A 16,914-nucleotide genomic window follows, 5' to 3' on the forward strand; every position below is an offset into this window, starting at 1 on the left:
GGGCGTCCTGCAGGGTCCCGGCCGGCTGGCACCAGCCCAGAGGACGGTTGTGTCTTGTGTCCCTGTAGGCAGCCTGTGTGGTGATGGCACGGGCGCATGCTACCTGCTGCCGGTCCTCGACACTGTGTTTGTCAGGAGGCGGCACCGCCGCCAAGGCCTGGGCGTGGCCATGCTGCGGGACTTCTGCGAGACGTTCCGGGACGAGGAGGCGCTGGGCATCAGCTGGCCGATCTCTCCTGCCATGTGCCAAGGTGAGCCCCACCCTCGCCCCGGGTCAGGTTGAAGTGTGCGGGAGTGGTGGTGAATGCACGTGTGCCTGCCAGGTGATGCTGGGGAGGGTGGGTCCTCGGAGACTCTGCCCTGTGACACACGTGGGGTCCTCTAGCCACCGTGCTCTAGTTTCCATCTGTGCTGCTGCCCCAGCCCAAGGAGGCCGCATCTGGAACACTGCCGTGTGACAGTGTTCCCCTGTGGGTGTGACACCCACAGCCGGGAGGGGACCCAGAACCAGGCATGACAGAGGACGAGCCGGAAGGTTCTGTGGGATGTTCTGGGGTGGACTGGATGCCCCAGTTGTGAGGTTGAAGCCATGACCCCTGTGAACCCCAGTGTGGCTGCTTGTGGAGACGGGGTCTTTAAAGAGGGCATTAAGGTAAAATGAGGGGTCAAGGGAAGGGCCCTGATGTAGGAGGATGGTGAGAAGAGGTGCTTCCGACCGAGAAGGACACGGGTGGGCTCAGAGGAAAGGCCCTGCGAGGCCACGGAGACACAGTGGCTGTCAGCAAGCCGCGGAGAGAGCCGGACCTGCCGACACCTCGCTGTGGGGCGTCCCGGCCCAGAGCTGTGAGCCAGCCTGCATCCTGTCTGAGCCCCCGGTCCAGTATGGTCCTGCATCACGGCTGCCTGAGCTGGTGACAATGGGACAGGCGAGGGACTCAGAACAGGGAGGAGGAGACGCTGGTGGCTGCATGCAGCAGGGTCGGAGCCGAGGGCGGGGGGCGGGGGGAGTGCCGGGAGCGGCCACCGGGCTGGCCCGGGCGCAGGGTGGGCAGCCTCAGCCGCCCCTTCCCTCAGTCTGCAGGAAGTTCCTGTCGGCTCGCCCGGAGGAGCGGGAGCGCCTGTGGGAGGTGGAGCCCCCCGGCGCCTGGGGCCAGCGGGCCAGCATTTGGCTTAAAGTCCAGCTGCAGCCACTGGGACTCCCAGACCGTGAGTTCGCATGACAAAGGCTCTTGGTCAGCATGGTCTCCTGCGTCAGTTGCGGAGGACAGATGAGTGGACGTGGGTTGATTGGGTCGGGCAGCTGTTGGGCTGGCTTTGGCGGCAGGGGTGCTGGGCCGTGACATCCTGCCCTGTGCCCACCTGCCCTTCTTGAGGGAGCCACACTGCGCCACATGCCCCACCTGCCCTGCGCCCACATGCCCTTCCTGAGGGAGCCACACTGCGCCACATGCCCCACCTGCCCTGCGCCCACCTGCCCTTCCTGAGGGGGCCACACTGCACCAGATGCCCCACCTGCCCTGTGCCCACCTGCCCTTCCTGAGGGAGCCACACTGCACCAGATGCCCCACCTGCCCTGCGCCCACCTGCCCTTCCTGAGGGAGCCACACTGCACCAGATGCCCCACCTGCCCTGTGCCCACCTGCCCTTCCTGAGGGAGCCACACTGCACCAGATGCCCCACCTGCCCTGCGCCCACCTGCCCTTCCTGAGGGGGCCACACTGCACCAGATGCCCCACCTGCCCTGCGCCCACATGCCCTTCCTGAGGGAGCCACACTGCGCCACATGCCCCACCTGCCCTGCGCCCACCTGCCCTTCCTGAGGGGGCCACACTGCACCAGATGCCCCACCTGCCCTGTGCCCACCTGCCCTTCCTGAGGGAGCCACACTGCGCCACATGCCCCACCTGCCCTGCGCCCACCTGCCCTTCCTGAGGGAGCCACACTGCGCCACATGCCCCACATGCCCCACCTGCCCTTTCTGAGGGGGCCACACTGCACCACCTGCCCCACCTGCCCTTCCTGAGGGAGCCACACTGCGCCACATGCCCCACCTGCCCTGCGCCCACCTGCCCTTCCTGAGGGAGCCACACTGCGCCACATGCCCCACCTGCCCCACATGCCCCACCTGCCCTTTCTGAGGGAGCCACATGCCCCACATGCCCCACCTGCCCTACCTGCCCTTCCTGAGGGGGCCACTCTGCACCACATGCCCCACCTGCCCCACCTGCCCTTCCTGAGGGAGCCACACTGCACCACATGCCCCACCTGCCCTGCGCCCACCTGCCCTTCTTGAGGGGGCCACACTGCACCACATGCCCCACCTGCCCTGCGCCCACCTGCCCTTCTTGAGGGGGCCACTCTGCACCACATGCCCCACCTGCCCTGCGCCCACCTGCCCTTCCTGAGGGGGCCACACTGCACCAGATGCCCCACCTGCCCTGCGCCCACCTGCCCTTCCTGAGGGAGCCACATGCCCCACATGCCCCACCTGCCCCACATGCCCCACCTGCCCCACATGCCCCACCTGCCCTTTCTGAGGGAGCCACATGCCCCACATGCCCCACCTGCCCCACATGCCCCACCTGCCCCACATGCCCCACCTGCCCTTTCTGAGGGAGCCACATGCCCCACATGCCCCACCTGCCCCACATGCCCCACCTGCCCCACATGCCCCACCTGCCCTTTCTGAGGGAGCCACATGCCCCACATGCCCCACCTGCCCCACATGCCCCACCTGCCCCACATGCCCCACCTGCCCTTTCTGAGGGAGCCACATGCCCCACATGCCCCACCTGCCCTACCTGCCCTTCCTGAGGGAGCCACATGCCCCACCTGCCCTACCTGCCCTTCCTGAGGGGGCCACTCTGCACCACATGCCTCACCTGCCCTTCCTGAGGGGGCCACTCTGCACCACATGCCCCACCTGCCCTGCGCCCACCTGCCCTTCCTGAGGGGGCCACACTGCACCAGATGCCCCACCTGCCCTGCGCCCACCTGCCCTTCCTGAGGGAGCCACATGCCCCACATGCCCCACCTGCCCCACATGCCCCACCTGCCCTTCCTGAGGGAGCCACATGCCCCACCTGCCCTACCTGCCCTTCCTGAGGGAGCCACACTGCACCACATGCCCCACCTGCTCCACATGCCCCACCTGCCCTTTCTGAGGGGGCCACACTGCACCACCTGCCCCACCTGCCCTTCCTGAGGGAGCCACACTGCGCCACATGCCCCACCTGCCCTGCGCCCACCTGCCCTTCCTGAGGGAGCCACACTGCGCCACATGCCCCACCTGCCCCACATGCCCCACCTGCCCTTTCTGAGGGAGCCACATGCCCCACATGCCCCACCTGCCCTACCTGCCCTTCCTGAGGGGGCCACTCTGCACCACATGCCCCACCTGCCCCACCTGCCCTTCCTGAGGGAGCCACACTGCACCACATGCCCCACCTGCCCTGCGCCCACCTGCCCTTCTTGAGGGGGCCACACTGCACCAGATGCCCCACCTGCCCTGCGCCCACCTGCCCTTCCTGAGGGAGCCACATGCCCCACATGCCCCACCTGCCCCACATGCCCCACCTGCCCTTTCTGAGGGGGCCACATGCCCCACATGCCCCACCTGCCCTTTCTGAGGGGGCCACATGCCCCACATGCCCCACCTGCCCTACCTGCCCTTCCTGAGGGAGCCACACTGCGCCACATGCCCCACCTGCCCTGCGCCCACCTGCCCTTCCTGAGGGAGCCACGTGCCCCACATGCCCCACCTGCCCCACATGCCCCACCTGCCCTTTCTGAGGGGGCCACATGCCCCACATGCCCCACCTGCCCTTTCTGAGGGGGCCACATGCCCCACATGCCCCACCTGCCCTACCTGCCCTTCCTGAGGGAGCCACACTGCACCACCTGCCCCACCTGCCCTTCCTGAGGGAGCCACACTGCACCACCTGCCCCACCTGCCCTTCCTGAGGGAGCCACACTGCACCACCTGCCCCACCTGCCCTTCCTGAGGGAGCCACACTGCGCCACATGCCCCACCTGCCCCACATGCCCCACCTGCCCTTTCTGAGGGAGCCACATGCCCCACATGCCCCACCTGCCCCACCTGCCCTACCTGCCCTTCCTGAGGGAGCCACACTGCACCACCTGCCCTACCTGCCCCACCTGCCCTTCCTGAGGGAGCCACACTGCACCACATGCCCCACCTGCCCTTCCTGAGGGAGCCACACTGCCCCACATGCCCCACCTGCCCTTCCTGAGGGGGCCACACTGCACCACATGCCCCACCTGCCCTTCCTGAGGGAGCCACACTGCCCCACATGCCCCACCTGCCCTGCGCCCACCTGCCCTTCCTGAGGGGGCCACATGCCCCACCTGCCCCACCTGCTCTTCCTGAGGGGGCCACTCTGCGCCACATGCCCCATCTGCCCCACCTGCTCTTCCTGAGGGGGCCACTCTGCGCCACATGCCCTGGGGGAGCCCCCCCAGTTTAGCCAAATCAGAAGCCCCCGTAAGTAGGGGGCTCTCTGCTAAGTTTGCATGTGGATCGCTGCCGCAGGTGAGATGAGTTTCCTCGCCTCGCAGATCAGTCGGAGACATTTCAGAAGACGCTCAGGGCTGTCTGGGAAGAGCTGGCCTCCTGTCCCCTTGTCCGTGGGGAGAGGAGGAGAACGTGGCCGCGTCCCAGCAATGATGTCTTGCACGTGGGCACCGGGTCCTTCCCAGGGGCGCGGTGTGCGATGTCACGTGGAGACGTCCTTGTGCTTGTGTGCTTGCGCAGCCTGTCAGACACATGCCGCCTCTGGTGTGGGGTGTTACAGCGCCATGTGCCTCACCGGCGGGGTGCTGGTGGGGGGTATTTGTGTGGTGGGTCCCCAGGGGAGACGGGGATGGGAAGACTAAATGACCCGAGGGCAGTGCGGGGCAGCAGAGACCCTGCAGAGAGCAGCGTGGACACCCGGAGACAGGGAAGCATGGTGCACGGTGGGCCATCGCTGGCTCAGACCTGACCGTGGGGCCGGGCGGGGCCCGCGGTGTGGGGCCCTCCACTGCAGGTGTGCGGGTGCTGGGCGGTGTGGGGGGGGTCCTGAAGGTTTAATTAAGACCACTGGCCAAGTGCCAGCACCCGCTGCCCTGTCAGCGTCAGGTGCCACCTTGGAGGCTTTGGGTGGCTCATTAGCAAGCCCTGGCCGGCCACGGTGCCTGGCTGAGTCCCTGCTGATTTACCTGAGACAGTGACAGGGAGACCGTCTTGGGACTGATTGATGATAATAGTGGTGACTTTCCCCTGGAAGGCGTCAAGGGTCTGTACAGATGTTAATGGGGTAACGGCCCCTGGGAAGGAGGCTCCACAGGGCTGTGACTGTGGTCCTAATGAGGCAGCTAAGTGACTTGCCCTGTGGCATTGACAGGAGCGGAGGGAGCCAGCATTCTGACTGCACACCCACCCCTGCACCTAGCCGGCTGCCTCTCGGGGTTCTGGGCGAGTGTCACTGAGGAGCCCCCAGCCCAGCCCACAGGCCCTGTGTCCCGGAGGTCACAGCGCCCCGGCCGGAAACGGGGAATGAAGGGCTTGCGTATTAGAACGTGGCAGTAACGTAGGAACCACACAGGCTGGAGGGGTGCGGGGACAGGGGCTTCGCATAATAGGAAAGATGGCCTCTCCCAGGAGAACTGCACGGGGCTATTTCCAGAGCCGAGACTCGGGGCGGTCTGGCGGGGAGGCCCAGCCCAAGTCAGAACCCGGAGCTGTCACTGCCGCGTACATGGACATGCGCTAGGGCTCCCTTGAAATCAGCCAATTGGGACTGTGACAGAGAACGTTCCAGAAGCATGCATGCGTCCCCTGAAGGAAGAAGGGTCATCGTTATGAGGATATGATTTAGCTTATGAAAACTATAATTAAAAAAAAAAATCAAGTCACCGTCTCTTCATCACCCCCCCACTATGTAACTCAGCCCTGGTTCCCAGGTCACCCCCACCTCGTGTCCCCTGGGGCCAGCCATGGGCACGGCAGTCCGCCAGTCGGCCTCCTCCTGAGACAGCTCTGCCAGTCAGAGCTGGCATTTCAGGTCCCTTGCAGCCGGTGAGCGAGGCCTGCAGAGGCGCTCACGGCGCAGCCGGGCGCTCTGTGGATTGTCTCTCGTCTGCTCAGGGATCAGCAAGGTCAGCCCTCAGATGCCCCCCAGGCCAAGTCAACCCACGACGCAGGGTCCGGGACCCTCTCCTCCCTGCCCGCCCTGCGAGGGCGCGGAGCTCAGTGTTGGTTCTTCATCAGGGTCGGCCATCCTTAGAGGGGCCTTCCGGCTCTCTCTCTCGTCCCTGCATTTCCGCGTGTCATTTTGAAGGTTTCCTCACAACCTCACAGGCCCGTCGAAATACGAGAGTCCCCCCCCCCCCCACCGCTGTGGGCCAAGCGCCTTATCTGTGGAGCTGGGCTTGGCCGCGTTCCTCGCAGACATTCCCGAATCTGCTTGCTACACAGCCTCACTTGTGGACCAGGTCTTTCAGCCTTCACACTTCTTCCTCTGATAACATCTGTGGCTCAAAAGGGACCCCAGGCGTATTGACAGGGTTATTCTGATCTTTTGAGAGCAGGGCTTCGTGAAAGGCGCTCTCATGGCCCTAGATTACCGATGGTGCCTTTGAAACGTGACCAGCAGGACCATAGTTCTGTCTGCCCTGTCTCCCCAGCTAGCACGCACACACGTGCGGTGCATCCTCGCTGTGGGAGCTGAGGTGGCGCACGTCACTCTTGGTCCTTTACAACAATGTGGCTGGAGGCGGAAAGTCATGGCACACCACGTAAAAATGACTCTTTTCAGTCTTTGCATGATCATTTTGCTTTCTTTCCATATGAATTTTTAAACAGATTCAATTGTCGCAGGGAAAATATTTTCTATTTAGGTTACTTTTTTTTTTTTTTTCAGTGAGAGGAGGGGAGGCAGAGACACAGACTCCCACATGCGCCCAACCAGGATCCACCCGGCATGCCCACCAGGGGGTGATGTTCTGTCCATTTGGCGTGTTACTTCATTGCAACCAGAGCCATTCTTGCACCTGAGGCAGAGGCCATGGAGCCATCCTCAGCGCCCGGGCCAACTCTGCTCAAATGGAGCCTCGGCTGTGGGAGAGGAAGAGAGAGACAGAGAGGAAAGAGAAGGGGGAGGGGTGGAGAAACAGATGGGTGCTTCTCCTGTGTGCCCTGACCAGGAATTGAACCTGGGACTTCCACACACCAGGCCGATGCTCTACCAGTGAGCCAACTGGCCAGGGTACGTTACATTTTTAAAGCTAGAGGGAGTGTATACAAAGAGACATGAAATATCTGAGCGGGGTAGGATCATTTTCTCTAATCTTGTTTCAGGTATTCTGGTGAGTCAGACGTTAGGGTGGTTGAGATAGGGCATCATATAGGGTAGCAGCAATAGCAATTGTATGGCAGTGAGCTAGGCTGGGAATTGCCAAGGACAGGACCCCTATACTGGATGGATTTTTTCTGTCAAATGCTGCTCTTTGGAAGGTTCTGTGCCTCCCTCTAATGGCCATTGTAGTCTACTGCATCCTTAATGGTAACTTGTGGGTGTTTACCACTGACCTGTGTGTGTGGTTGCTTCTCAGATTCTTACACTTGTGAGTTCAAATTCGTGCCTTCGTGAAAAAACAACAAAAAGATATGTATTGAACTTTCAGTGGTCAGGAATAAAATATACCTCAGCCTTTAACACCTACTGGTATACCTTAGTCCATAACACATAAAAAAATTGAATACATCAGGAAAAGGTAGAAACACTGATAAAGGAGTATCTATTTTATTCACTCCATCACTCGCTCATTCATTCATTCACTGATTTAGTTGTATGTTTGCGTATTTAACGGGTCCCCATTAATGGGGCGTCCCTGACACTGGGCTTTGTCCGAGGTGATGGGTACGGTAGTGGAGAAGGCTGACAGTCTTGGAGCTCACTCACAAACTTATATAAATATATATATATATTTTTTCATTTTTCCAAAGCTGGAAACGGGGAGGCAGTCAGACTCCCGCATGCGCCCGACCGGGATCCACCCGGCACACCCACCAGGGGGCAATGCTCTGCCCATTTGGGGCGTTGCTCTGTCGTAACCAGAGCCATTCTAGCACCTGAGGCAGAGGCCATGGAGCCATCCTCAGCGCCATCTTTGCTCCAATGGAGCCTTGGCTGCAGGAGGGGAAGAGAGAGACAGAGAGGAAGGGGGGGGAGGGGTGGAGAAGCAGATGGGCGCTTCTCCTGTGTGCCCTGGCCGGGAATCGAACCCAGGACTCCTGCATGCCAGGCCAACGCTCTACCACTGAGCCAACCGGCCGGGCCACAAACTTACATTTTTGTGAAGAGAGGTTGCTTAGGCAACTCGTACCGTATTACATAAAATTTCCAAGGGAGAATAGAAGTGTGCTGGTATTTTTAAACACTCACCATTACATTTTACCCCATGGGATTTTGCTGACTTATAAGGTCCGGGAACAAACTTTAACGTGTACTCCTATAGGAAACAGCTAAGTAACACATGTCTCCTTTCATTGAAAAATGAGTTTCATTTGTCTTTCCGACTCAACTGGAAAACAGTATACTTTTTTCAGGGTCTGACCTCCCTCCTCACAAGCCTCCACACCAGGATTCCAGGTGTCGGGAGGGGCGCTGTGGGACAGGAAGGTCATCTCACCCTGTGTGGGACTGCTTCGGTAGGGGGAGAGGAAGGCCGCGTTACCATGCAGGAGGCGCTGTGGGACAGGAGGTCACCCCACCCTGTGGGGACTGCTTCGGTAGGGGGAGAGGAAGGCCGCGTTACCATGCAGGAGGCGCTGTGGGACAGGAGGTCACCCCACCCTGTGGGGACTGCTTCGGTAGGGGGAGAGGAAGGCCGCGTTACCATGCAGGAGGCGCTGTGGGACAGGAGGTCACCCCACCCTGTGGGGACTGCTTCGGTAGGGGGAGAGGAGGCCGCGTCACCATGCAGGAGGCACTGTGGGACAGGAAGGTCACCCCACCCTGTGTGGGACTGCTTCGGTAGGGGGAGAGGGAGGCTGCGTTACCATGCAGGAGGCGCTGTGGGACAGGAGGTCACCCCACCCTGTGGGGACTGCTTCGGTAGGGGGAGAGGAGGCCGCGTCACCATGCAGGAGGCGCTGTGGGACAGGAAGGTCACCCCACCCTGTGTGGGACTGCTTTGTAGGGGGAGAGGGAGGCCGCGTCACCATGCAGGAGGCGCTGTGGGACAGGAGGTCACCCCACCCTGTGGGGACTGCTTCGGTAGGGGGAGAGGAGGCCACGTCACCATGCAGGGGGCGCTGTGGGAGAGGAAGGTCACCCCACCCTGTGTGGGGACTGCTTTGTAAGAGGAGAGGAGGCCGCGTCACCATGCAGGAGGCGCTGTGGGACAGGAGGTCACCCCACCCTGTGTGGGGACTGCTTTGTAGGGGGAGAGGGAGGCCGCGTCACCATGCAGGAGGCGCTGTGGGACAGGAGGTCACCCCACCCTGTGTGGGACTGCTTTGTAGGAGGAGAGGAGGCCACGTCACCATGCAGGAGGCGCTGTGGGACAGGAAGGTCACCCCACCCTGTGTGGGACTGCTTTGTAGGAGGAGAGGGAGGCCGCGTCACCATGCAGGAGGCGCTGTGGGACAGGAGGTCACCCCACCCTGTGTGGGGACTGCTTTGTAGGAGGAGAGGGAGGCCGCGTCACCATGCAGGAGGCGCTGTGGGACAGGAGGTCACCCCACCCTGTGTGGGACTGCTTTGTAGGAGGAGAGGAGGCCACGTCACCATGCAGGAGGCGCTGTGGGACAGGAAGGTCACCCCACCCTGTGGGGACTGCTTTGTAGGGGGAGAGGGAGGCCATGTTACCATGCAGGAGGCACTGTGGGACAGGAGGTCACCCCACCCTGTGTGGGACTGCTTCGGTAGGAGGAGAGGGAGGCCGCGTCATCATGCAGGATGATAGGCTCCCTCATGAGCAGGCATTCCTGTCGGCCACGTGGAGGAGGGCCGGGGCCGGGCTGGAAGCCAGAGTCCATTTAATGCCCTAATAATTGGAAGAGAAGATAAAAATTTCCTCTCAGAAATGCCCGATTAGAACCATCGCTTCAGGTCCTTGTCCTCTGGAGCATGCTGTAGAGGTGCCAGCGTGAAGGTGAACAGGATGGAAGTGACATGGTGATCAGGTGATCAGCGCTCCTGGGAGGTTCCCCAGTGCGTCCTTCGTCTTCCAGTTGTCCACGTCCTCGGGAGCCACCGCTGTTAGCTTATCCTGCTCTCTTGCGTGGGAGGGCGTCCCTCCCGGGAAACCCCAAGGAGGCTGTGCGCAATGGTGGGCGGACCTCCTGGGATGGTGGGCGGACCTCTGTGGACAGCGCGGTCGTGGAGAAAGCCACAGGCAGTGGGGACGGATGTCCAGTCAGCGTGCGGTGCTCCTCCGGGAAGCGGCACGGCTCTGGGCTCCTCCGTGGCAGCGGGTGGAGTGAGGAGGGGGTCTGTGGGTGAGTGTCACGTGGCCTCTTCCCTGACCAGCCAGGCTCCAACACGGCCAAGGACGTGGGGGTCAGCACTGACCTGATGTTGTTCGGGAAATCTGAATTTCAGATGCCACCACGGACCAGTGTCTTTCAAGCCGGACAAAAGCCCATACCGGTGGGTCCTTCTCTCCTTCCCTGCCCTCCAGGCTGGGCAGAGGCGGTGAGATATGGCCTTGGTCGTCGGACCACCACAGTGATGGGCCGGGTGGTGCCTGCATGCTGCTCAGTGGCCTGTTGCTGTTCAGGATTTTATAAGATTCCACAAGTGTCTTCCCAAAGGCAAGCCAGAGAGCCAGACACATGCCAGCACGAGGCCATGGTGACAACATCCACCCTCTGGCGTGGGGGGCCCTTTGCTCTTGAATCCCTTGAGTCAACGATGATTTTAATTCCACAACTTCCCACCGCATGTCATGGAGAATATGCTTCCTTTGGGAAGTGGGCTGTTCTGTGATACAAGGTTGAACATTAAAGCTAAAAATGTTAGCTGCCTTGAGCACAGCTGTCTGGGGTGCGGATGTTAGTTCTAGCAACTCCCCAGCGGAGGGCTTGCACTGTCCTTGGCTCGCGGTGGACAGTGGACACGCCCCCAGCAGAGGGCTTGCACTGTCCTTGGCTCGCGGTGGACAGTGGACTCGCCCCCAGCGGGGGGCTTGCACTGTCCTTGGCTCGTGGTGGACAGTGGACTCACCCCCAGTGGAGGGCTTGTGTTGTCCTTGGCTCGCAGTGGACAGTGGACTCGCCCCCAGCGGAGGGCTTGCACTGTCCTTGGCTCGCGGTGGACAGTGGACTCACCCCCAGCGGAGGGCTTGTGTTGTCCTTGGCTCGCAGTGGACAGTGGACTCGCCCCCAGCGGAGGGCTTGCACTGTCCTTGGCTCGCGGTGGACAGTGGACTCACCCCCAGCGGAGGGCTTGTGTTGTCCTTGGCTCGCAGTGGACAGTGGACTCGCCCCCAGCGGAGGGCTTGTGTTGTCCTTGGCTCGCGGTGGACAGTGGACTCGCCCCCAGCGGAGGGCTTGCACTGTCCTTGGCTCGCAGTGGACAGTGGACTCACCTACGACACCACTGGGCCGCAGAACAGACAGCATTGCCCGTGGCCTCTTTGCTGGCCCCTGACGTGGCTTTAAACCGTGAAGGCTGGGGGGGGGAAGCAGGGAGCAGCTGTCCCGTGGGAGGAGGCCCGTGGCCTGTGTCTGGGCAGTGAGCACGTCCACGCCCACAAACCTCAGGTCTCCCCGTGGCACCCCTTGCCGTGCTCTCCGGGAGGCCCCGGCTGCACCTCCCTTAGTTCCCTCCGGCGGGGATGCGGCACGCGGCGGCCAGTGGCCCCTCTGCTGCGAGCGTGGGCTTACGGTGGGGCCGGACTGTGCCAGGCCGGCCCGGGCGTCAGCGCCATCTGGCATGCTCTGCAGCCTCTGTTGTGATTTCAGGAGAGGACCAGCAGCGAAGGGCTGGAAGAGGCGAGGGAGGACCAAGCGTGTGCAGCGGGCGACACGGCGGCGGGGACGCCGGGGACGTGGGACAGGCCTGGGGGCCCAGCAGAGCCACGTGCCAGCCCGGTTTCTGACCCCCAGAGGCCCATTCTGTGCCCCGGGGACGTGGGTTTGAGGGGCCCTGAGCAGAGCAGCTCATGTTGTGCGAGGTGACGGTCCAGGGAGCAGCCTCAGCCAGTGAGACACTGGGCTCCCCTCCCTCAGATCCCCACACGGCCGCCCGGGCGTGCACTCTGTCACCACGGGGGGTGCAGCCTCAGCTAGTGAGACACTGGGCTCCCCTCCCTCAGATCCCCACACGGCCGCCCGGGCGTGCACTCTGTCACCACGGGGGGTGCAGCCTCAGCCAGTGAGACACTGGGCTCCCCTCCCTCAGATCCCCACACGGCCGCCCGGGCGTGCGCTCTGTCACCTTGGGGGGTGCAGCCTCAGCCAGTGAGACACTGGGCTCCCCTCCCTCAGATCCCCACACGGCCGCCCGGGCGTGCACTCTGTCACCACGGGGGGTGCACAGCGAAGCCACGTCTGTGCGCCCTAGGCCCTGTCACTCACTCGCTCATCCCTGTGTCTGTCCACCTGTCCATCCTTCCCCTGTCCATCCATCCATCCATCCATCCATCCATCATCCATTCATCCCTCCATTCACTCATTCACCTATCCATCCACCCGTTTCCACCCCTCTACCCATCCATTCACCCATTCACCCATCTGTCCATCATCATCCATCCATCCATCATCCATTCATCCATCATCCATTCATCCCTCCACCCACTCATTCACCTATCCATCCACCCGTTTCCACCCTTCTACCCATCCATTCACCCATCTGTCCATCATCCATCCATCCATCCTCTGTCCATCCATTTCTTCATCTATCTGTTCATCCAGCCATCCATTTGTCCTCCATCCACCCACACATCCATCCACCCACACATCCATCCACCCACACATCCATCCACCCACCCACACATCCATTTGTCCATCCACCCACCCATCCATCCATCCATCCATCCATCCATCCATCCATCCATCCATCCATCCATTTGTCCATCCACCCATCCATCCATCCATCCATCCATCCATCCATCCATCCATCCATTTGTCCATCCACCCATCCATCTATCCATTATCCATTCATCCATCCATCCATCCTATTGCACAACAAACATTCAGTGTGGTTGCTCAGGGCCAGGTCCTGTGCTGGGCCCGGGGATGTACAGATAGAAGGACCTTGTTATTGGACTTAAGGAAACGATTTTCTCCATAAGGGTGTCTCCTGGACTGTGCCCCTGGAGTTGTCTCTCACACCCATTAAAATGAGGGCAGAGTCCAGCTGACTGGAAACGTAGTTGGCGTTCTACGTGGAGACGTCACGGAGTGCCCTGTGCACGTGAGCTCTTTGGAAGCAGGCACAGACCACAGCAGGGGACCCATCTCCACCGAGAGCGCACGCTGTGTGTGTGACATCAACACAACCTTCAGCACGTGACGCGGATGTATCCTGCAAACATCGTACTGTTCCCCGTGAGCTGTCAGTGCTTTGTGTTTACGTGAAACTGAACTGATGGTTGGGTCTCAGGGCTTTGCTGATGTTTCTGCTCAATAAAAGAGTTTTCCAAGGGAGAGAAACACTGTCCTGATGGAGCTCGTCGGCCTCCACGTATGCACACCGCCCAGAGTCAGGGAAACCCTCTGAGCTTGCAGCCTCCTCTCCCCGGCCGCGGTACGGTCCTGTCGGGCTGGGGCTGTGGTCCTGCGTGCGCGGGGACTGTGGGTAAAGCTTGTGTGTGTGCATGTGCAAGCATGGTGTTTCACTACATCACCTGTGTTAATTTTTTACCAGTTCCTCTGTGTTCCTGCCTATAATTTGTAACAGCTCTATGGCTCCATAAAATTAACTTTTAAGTCTATAATGTTGTGGTTTTGAGTGTATTCGCAGAGCTGTGCAGCCACCACTGTCAGCACCTCGAAGAAGAAGGCGGCCTGCCCCCATGAGCTTCCCTCCCTTCCCGCCCAGCCCCCAGCCCTGGGCAACCCCAGATCTGTGCTCTCTGTAGCCTTCCCTGACCAAGGCACATCCTACACACGGGGTCATACAGTCTGTGGCCGCTTGCATCTGGGTTTTCTCACTTAGCATAATGCTTTTAAGGTTCATCCCTATGGAGCCTGTATCAGGTCTTCCTTCCTTTTTGACGGCCCAGTAATATTCCATTATATGGGTGGACCACATTCTGTCCATCTGTTGACCAGTCAAGGGGCTTCTGGATTGATTGCAGTTTTGGGCTGTTATCTGTGATGCTGCAAGGTGGAATTTCTGGGCCACACAGTGGCCCACGTCGAGAAATTGCTAAGTTGTTTCAATGTGATGGCACCATTTTATGTACCAGTGCGCGAGGGTTTGCGTTTCTCCCCATCCCAGCCCACGCCCGTTGCTGCCTGCTGTTTCTGTTGAAGCCACCAGCCCAGTGACTGTCACCTGCTGTCTCGTGGCTTCGACGTGTGTGTCCCTGATGGCTAAGATGTGGGCATCTTTCATCTGCTGTGGGCCCTCTGTGTGTCTTTGGACAAATACCTAGTCACATGCTTTGCATGAGAAATGACTAGGTCCATTTCTCAATGGGAGTGTCTTTATTATTGGGTCATAAGGGATCTTTATGTTTTCTGCGCACAGGGCTCTCTGATCACATGTCAACGCAGCTGTTTTCTTCCATTCGGTGGGCTGTCTTTTCCCTTTCCTGGAGGTGTCATCGGAAATGCAGCATGTTCAGTTTTGATGAGGTCCAGCGTGTCTTTTTCCTTATGATTGTGTTTTATAAACTCACGTCCTGTTCTTCCCGTCTGCAGGGAGTTATTTGGGGGGAGGGCAGTCATTTCACTCTGGAGAGACTGTAGAGGAGTCCACACGGGAGTCCTGACCGAGAAGAAGCTGTCCCTGGGCCCCAAGCCCAGGTGCTGGGAGAGGTGTATGATCCCGGGGGCTGCTGCAGCCTGTCCTCGGCCCCAGGCTCAGGTTGGCAGGGAGCTTCAGGGTCCATGGCCCTGAAGGAGTTCACCTCGTGGGCTCAGTCCCGAGAGTTACCCAGCCTACAGCGTCACGCCAAGGTCGAGACGCCTTGCCCCAGACTGGCAGGGGCCTTCAGCGCTCAAGTTCTGGGCGTCTGCAAGTTCGGTCTGTCTCAGCCTCGCTTGCTTGTGGCTAGAGCTCAGCTCTCAGCATCTCTCAGAGAAACTGCTGCGGACTAAGCACGTGTTCTGTGCTGGCCAGGTCCCCACGCACAGGATGCTGGGCCCTCCCAGGGGTGTGTCCAGCTTGGAAACTAAGGCAGGACCTGCAAGGTGACCCGGTGGGGACCAGGCCAGTGCTTCGGGGCTTCCTGGACCCTTCAGCTGTCCCGACTGGTCAGAGAGTCCTTCCTTTAGGGGAGGGATCGCTGTGTGCCCAGAGATGAGGTCTGAGCCCGGGCACAGCGGTGCCCTGGGGAGGACACAGACCTAGACGGCTGCATCAGAGCTAGATTTTCCTCTTAAACTGTCGCCAGAGCCCCCATTCTGGCTGGAGGCAGAGAAAGCGGCAATCTTAGAAGAGGCTTGTGGAGGAGCTTGGGCCCCCTCGCTCCCGGGTCATTTTCCGAAGTAAATGACGGAGGCGGCCACACGATGGCAGGCTTGCACAAACCAAGGCCAGCTGGTCCCCGGACCACAGCTCTCCGCGGGTGCACCCAGCAGCGGATGTCACATTTCTCCCTGCAAACACCAAGGAGGCCGGCCAGGTGGGGGTCGTAATCACAGCTGGAAACTGCACTTTGCAAGTAAAAAACTCACAACAGCGTCCACGACCCATGCCTGTCTCTGTGCGCGTGTTGATCACTTTCAATGTGCCACCAGCTGGCCACCCTGTCCCGCCATTTCAGTGATGTGACAAGACAGATAACACCGTGGACACCTCTTCTTAAGAGGAGCTCAGATGTCTTTCTCAGTATCTGTCTCAGACAGATTCCAAATTTCCCCAGTTTCTTCGTCAACCCCGTAATAGGCTTATCAGTGAGACACTCAGACACGAGGCTGCCAACCTGCTAGAACGCGCCCCGTGTCTTCCTTCCCTGCTGCTCGGGCGGGAGGCTCGAGGCTGGCCGCCCCCTCTCTCCCAGGGTGAGGGCCTTGGCCAGTCTGTGAGGGGCTGAAGCACATGAGCAGACTCTGCAGCCACACGCCACGGGTGTGCCACTGACCGGGGCACTGTCCTGGTTTCCTCTGACCCCTGTGTGGTGTGTGGTCCGTCCTTCCGGGCAGCGGTGGATGCGTAGAAACTGGGGCACCGTTTCTTTTGGGTCTGTCTTTTAAGAACAGCCTTGTCGAGGTTTTGTTGCTGTATGTAAACAGGCTGTATTTATTTATTTTATTTTTATTTAATTTATTTTATTCATTTTAGAGAGGAGAGGGAGGGAGGGAGGGAGAGAGAGAAAGAGAGAGGGAGAGAGGGAGAGAGAGGAGAGACAGAGAGAGAGAAGTAGGGGAGGAGCTGGAAGCATCAACTCCCATATGTGCCTTGACCAGGCAAGCCCAGGGTTTCGAACCGGCAACCTCAGTGTTCCAGGTCGACGCTTTATCCACTGCGCCACCACAGGTCAGGCAAGCAGGCTGTATTTAGTGTGTGCAGGGTGATGGGTATATTTGGTCCAGGCACGGGCACACTTCCATGAAACCGTCACCACAGGATTAAGGTAATAGACGTGCCCATTACCTGCAGAAGTTTCCTGCATCCCTTTTTGTTCCTGCGAGGACACGTCAGATCTGTCCTCTTCATAGACTTAAATGCATGGCCATGGCTGTGTTGTCGATGGTGGGCACCGTGCTGCACATTAGACCCCTAGAGCTCA

At 60.2% G+C, this 16,914-nt stretch overlaps 1 protein-coding gene across 2 annotated transcripts in view; it reads left to right on the top strand.

The window, feature by feature from the left end:
* The window catches only part of LOC136310939 (protein FAM169B-like), a 47,266-nt gene extending 34,939 nt beyond the window's left edge, over positions 1-12,327 (top strand). The window contains exons 7-9 of one of the 2 annotated variants that reach the window (XM_066240009.1): positions 69-251; positions 1,075-1,206; positions 11,975-12,327. In XM_066240009.1, the coding sequence (XP_066096106.1) occupies positions 69-251; positions 1,075-1,206; positions 11,975-12,111 (452 nt within the window). In that variant the 3' untranslated portion in view covers positions 12,112-12,327. Of the gene's footprint in view, positions 1-68; positions 252-1,074; positions 1,207-4,578; positions 5,939-11,974 lie in introns of those variants that run through there. The other variant, XM_066240008.1, reaches the window with a different exon arrangement.
* The last annotated feature ends 4,587 nt before the right edge of the window (positions 12,328-16,914 follow it).

This window comes from Saccopteryx bilineata, chromosome 7 (assembly GCF_036850765.1).
Source record: "Saccopteryx bilineata isolate mSacBil1 chromosome 7, mSacBil1_pri_phased_curated, whole genome shotgun sequence".
Classification (NCBI taxonomy): Eukaryota; Metazoa; Chordata; class Mammalia; order Chiroptera; family Emballonuridae; genus Saccopteryx; species Saccopteryx bilineata.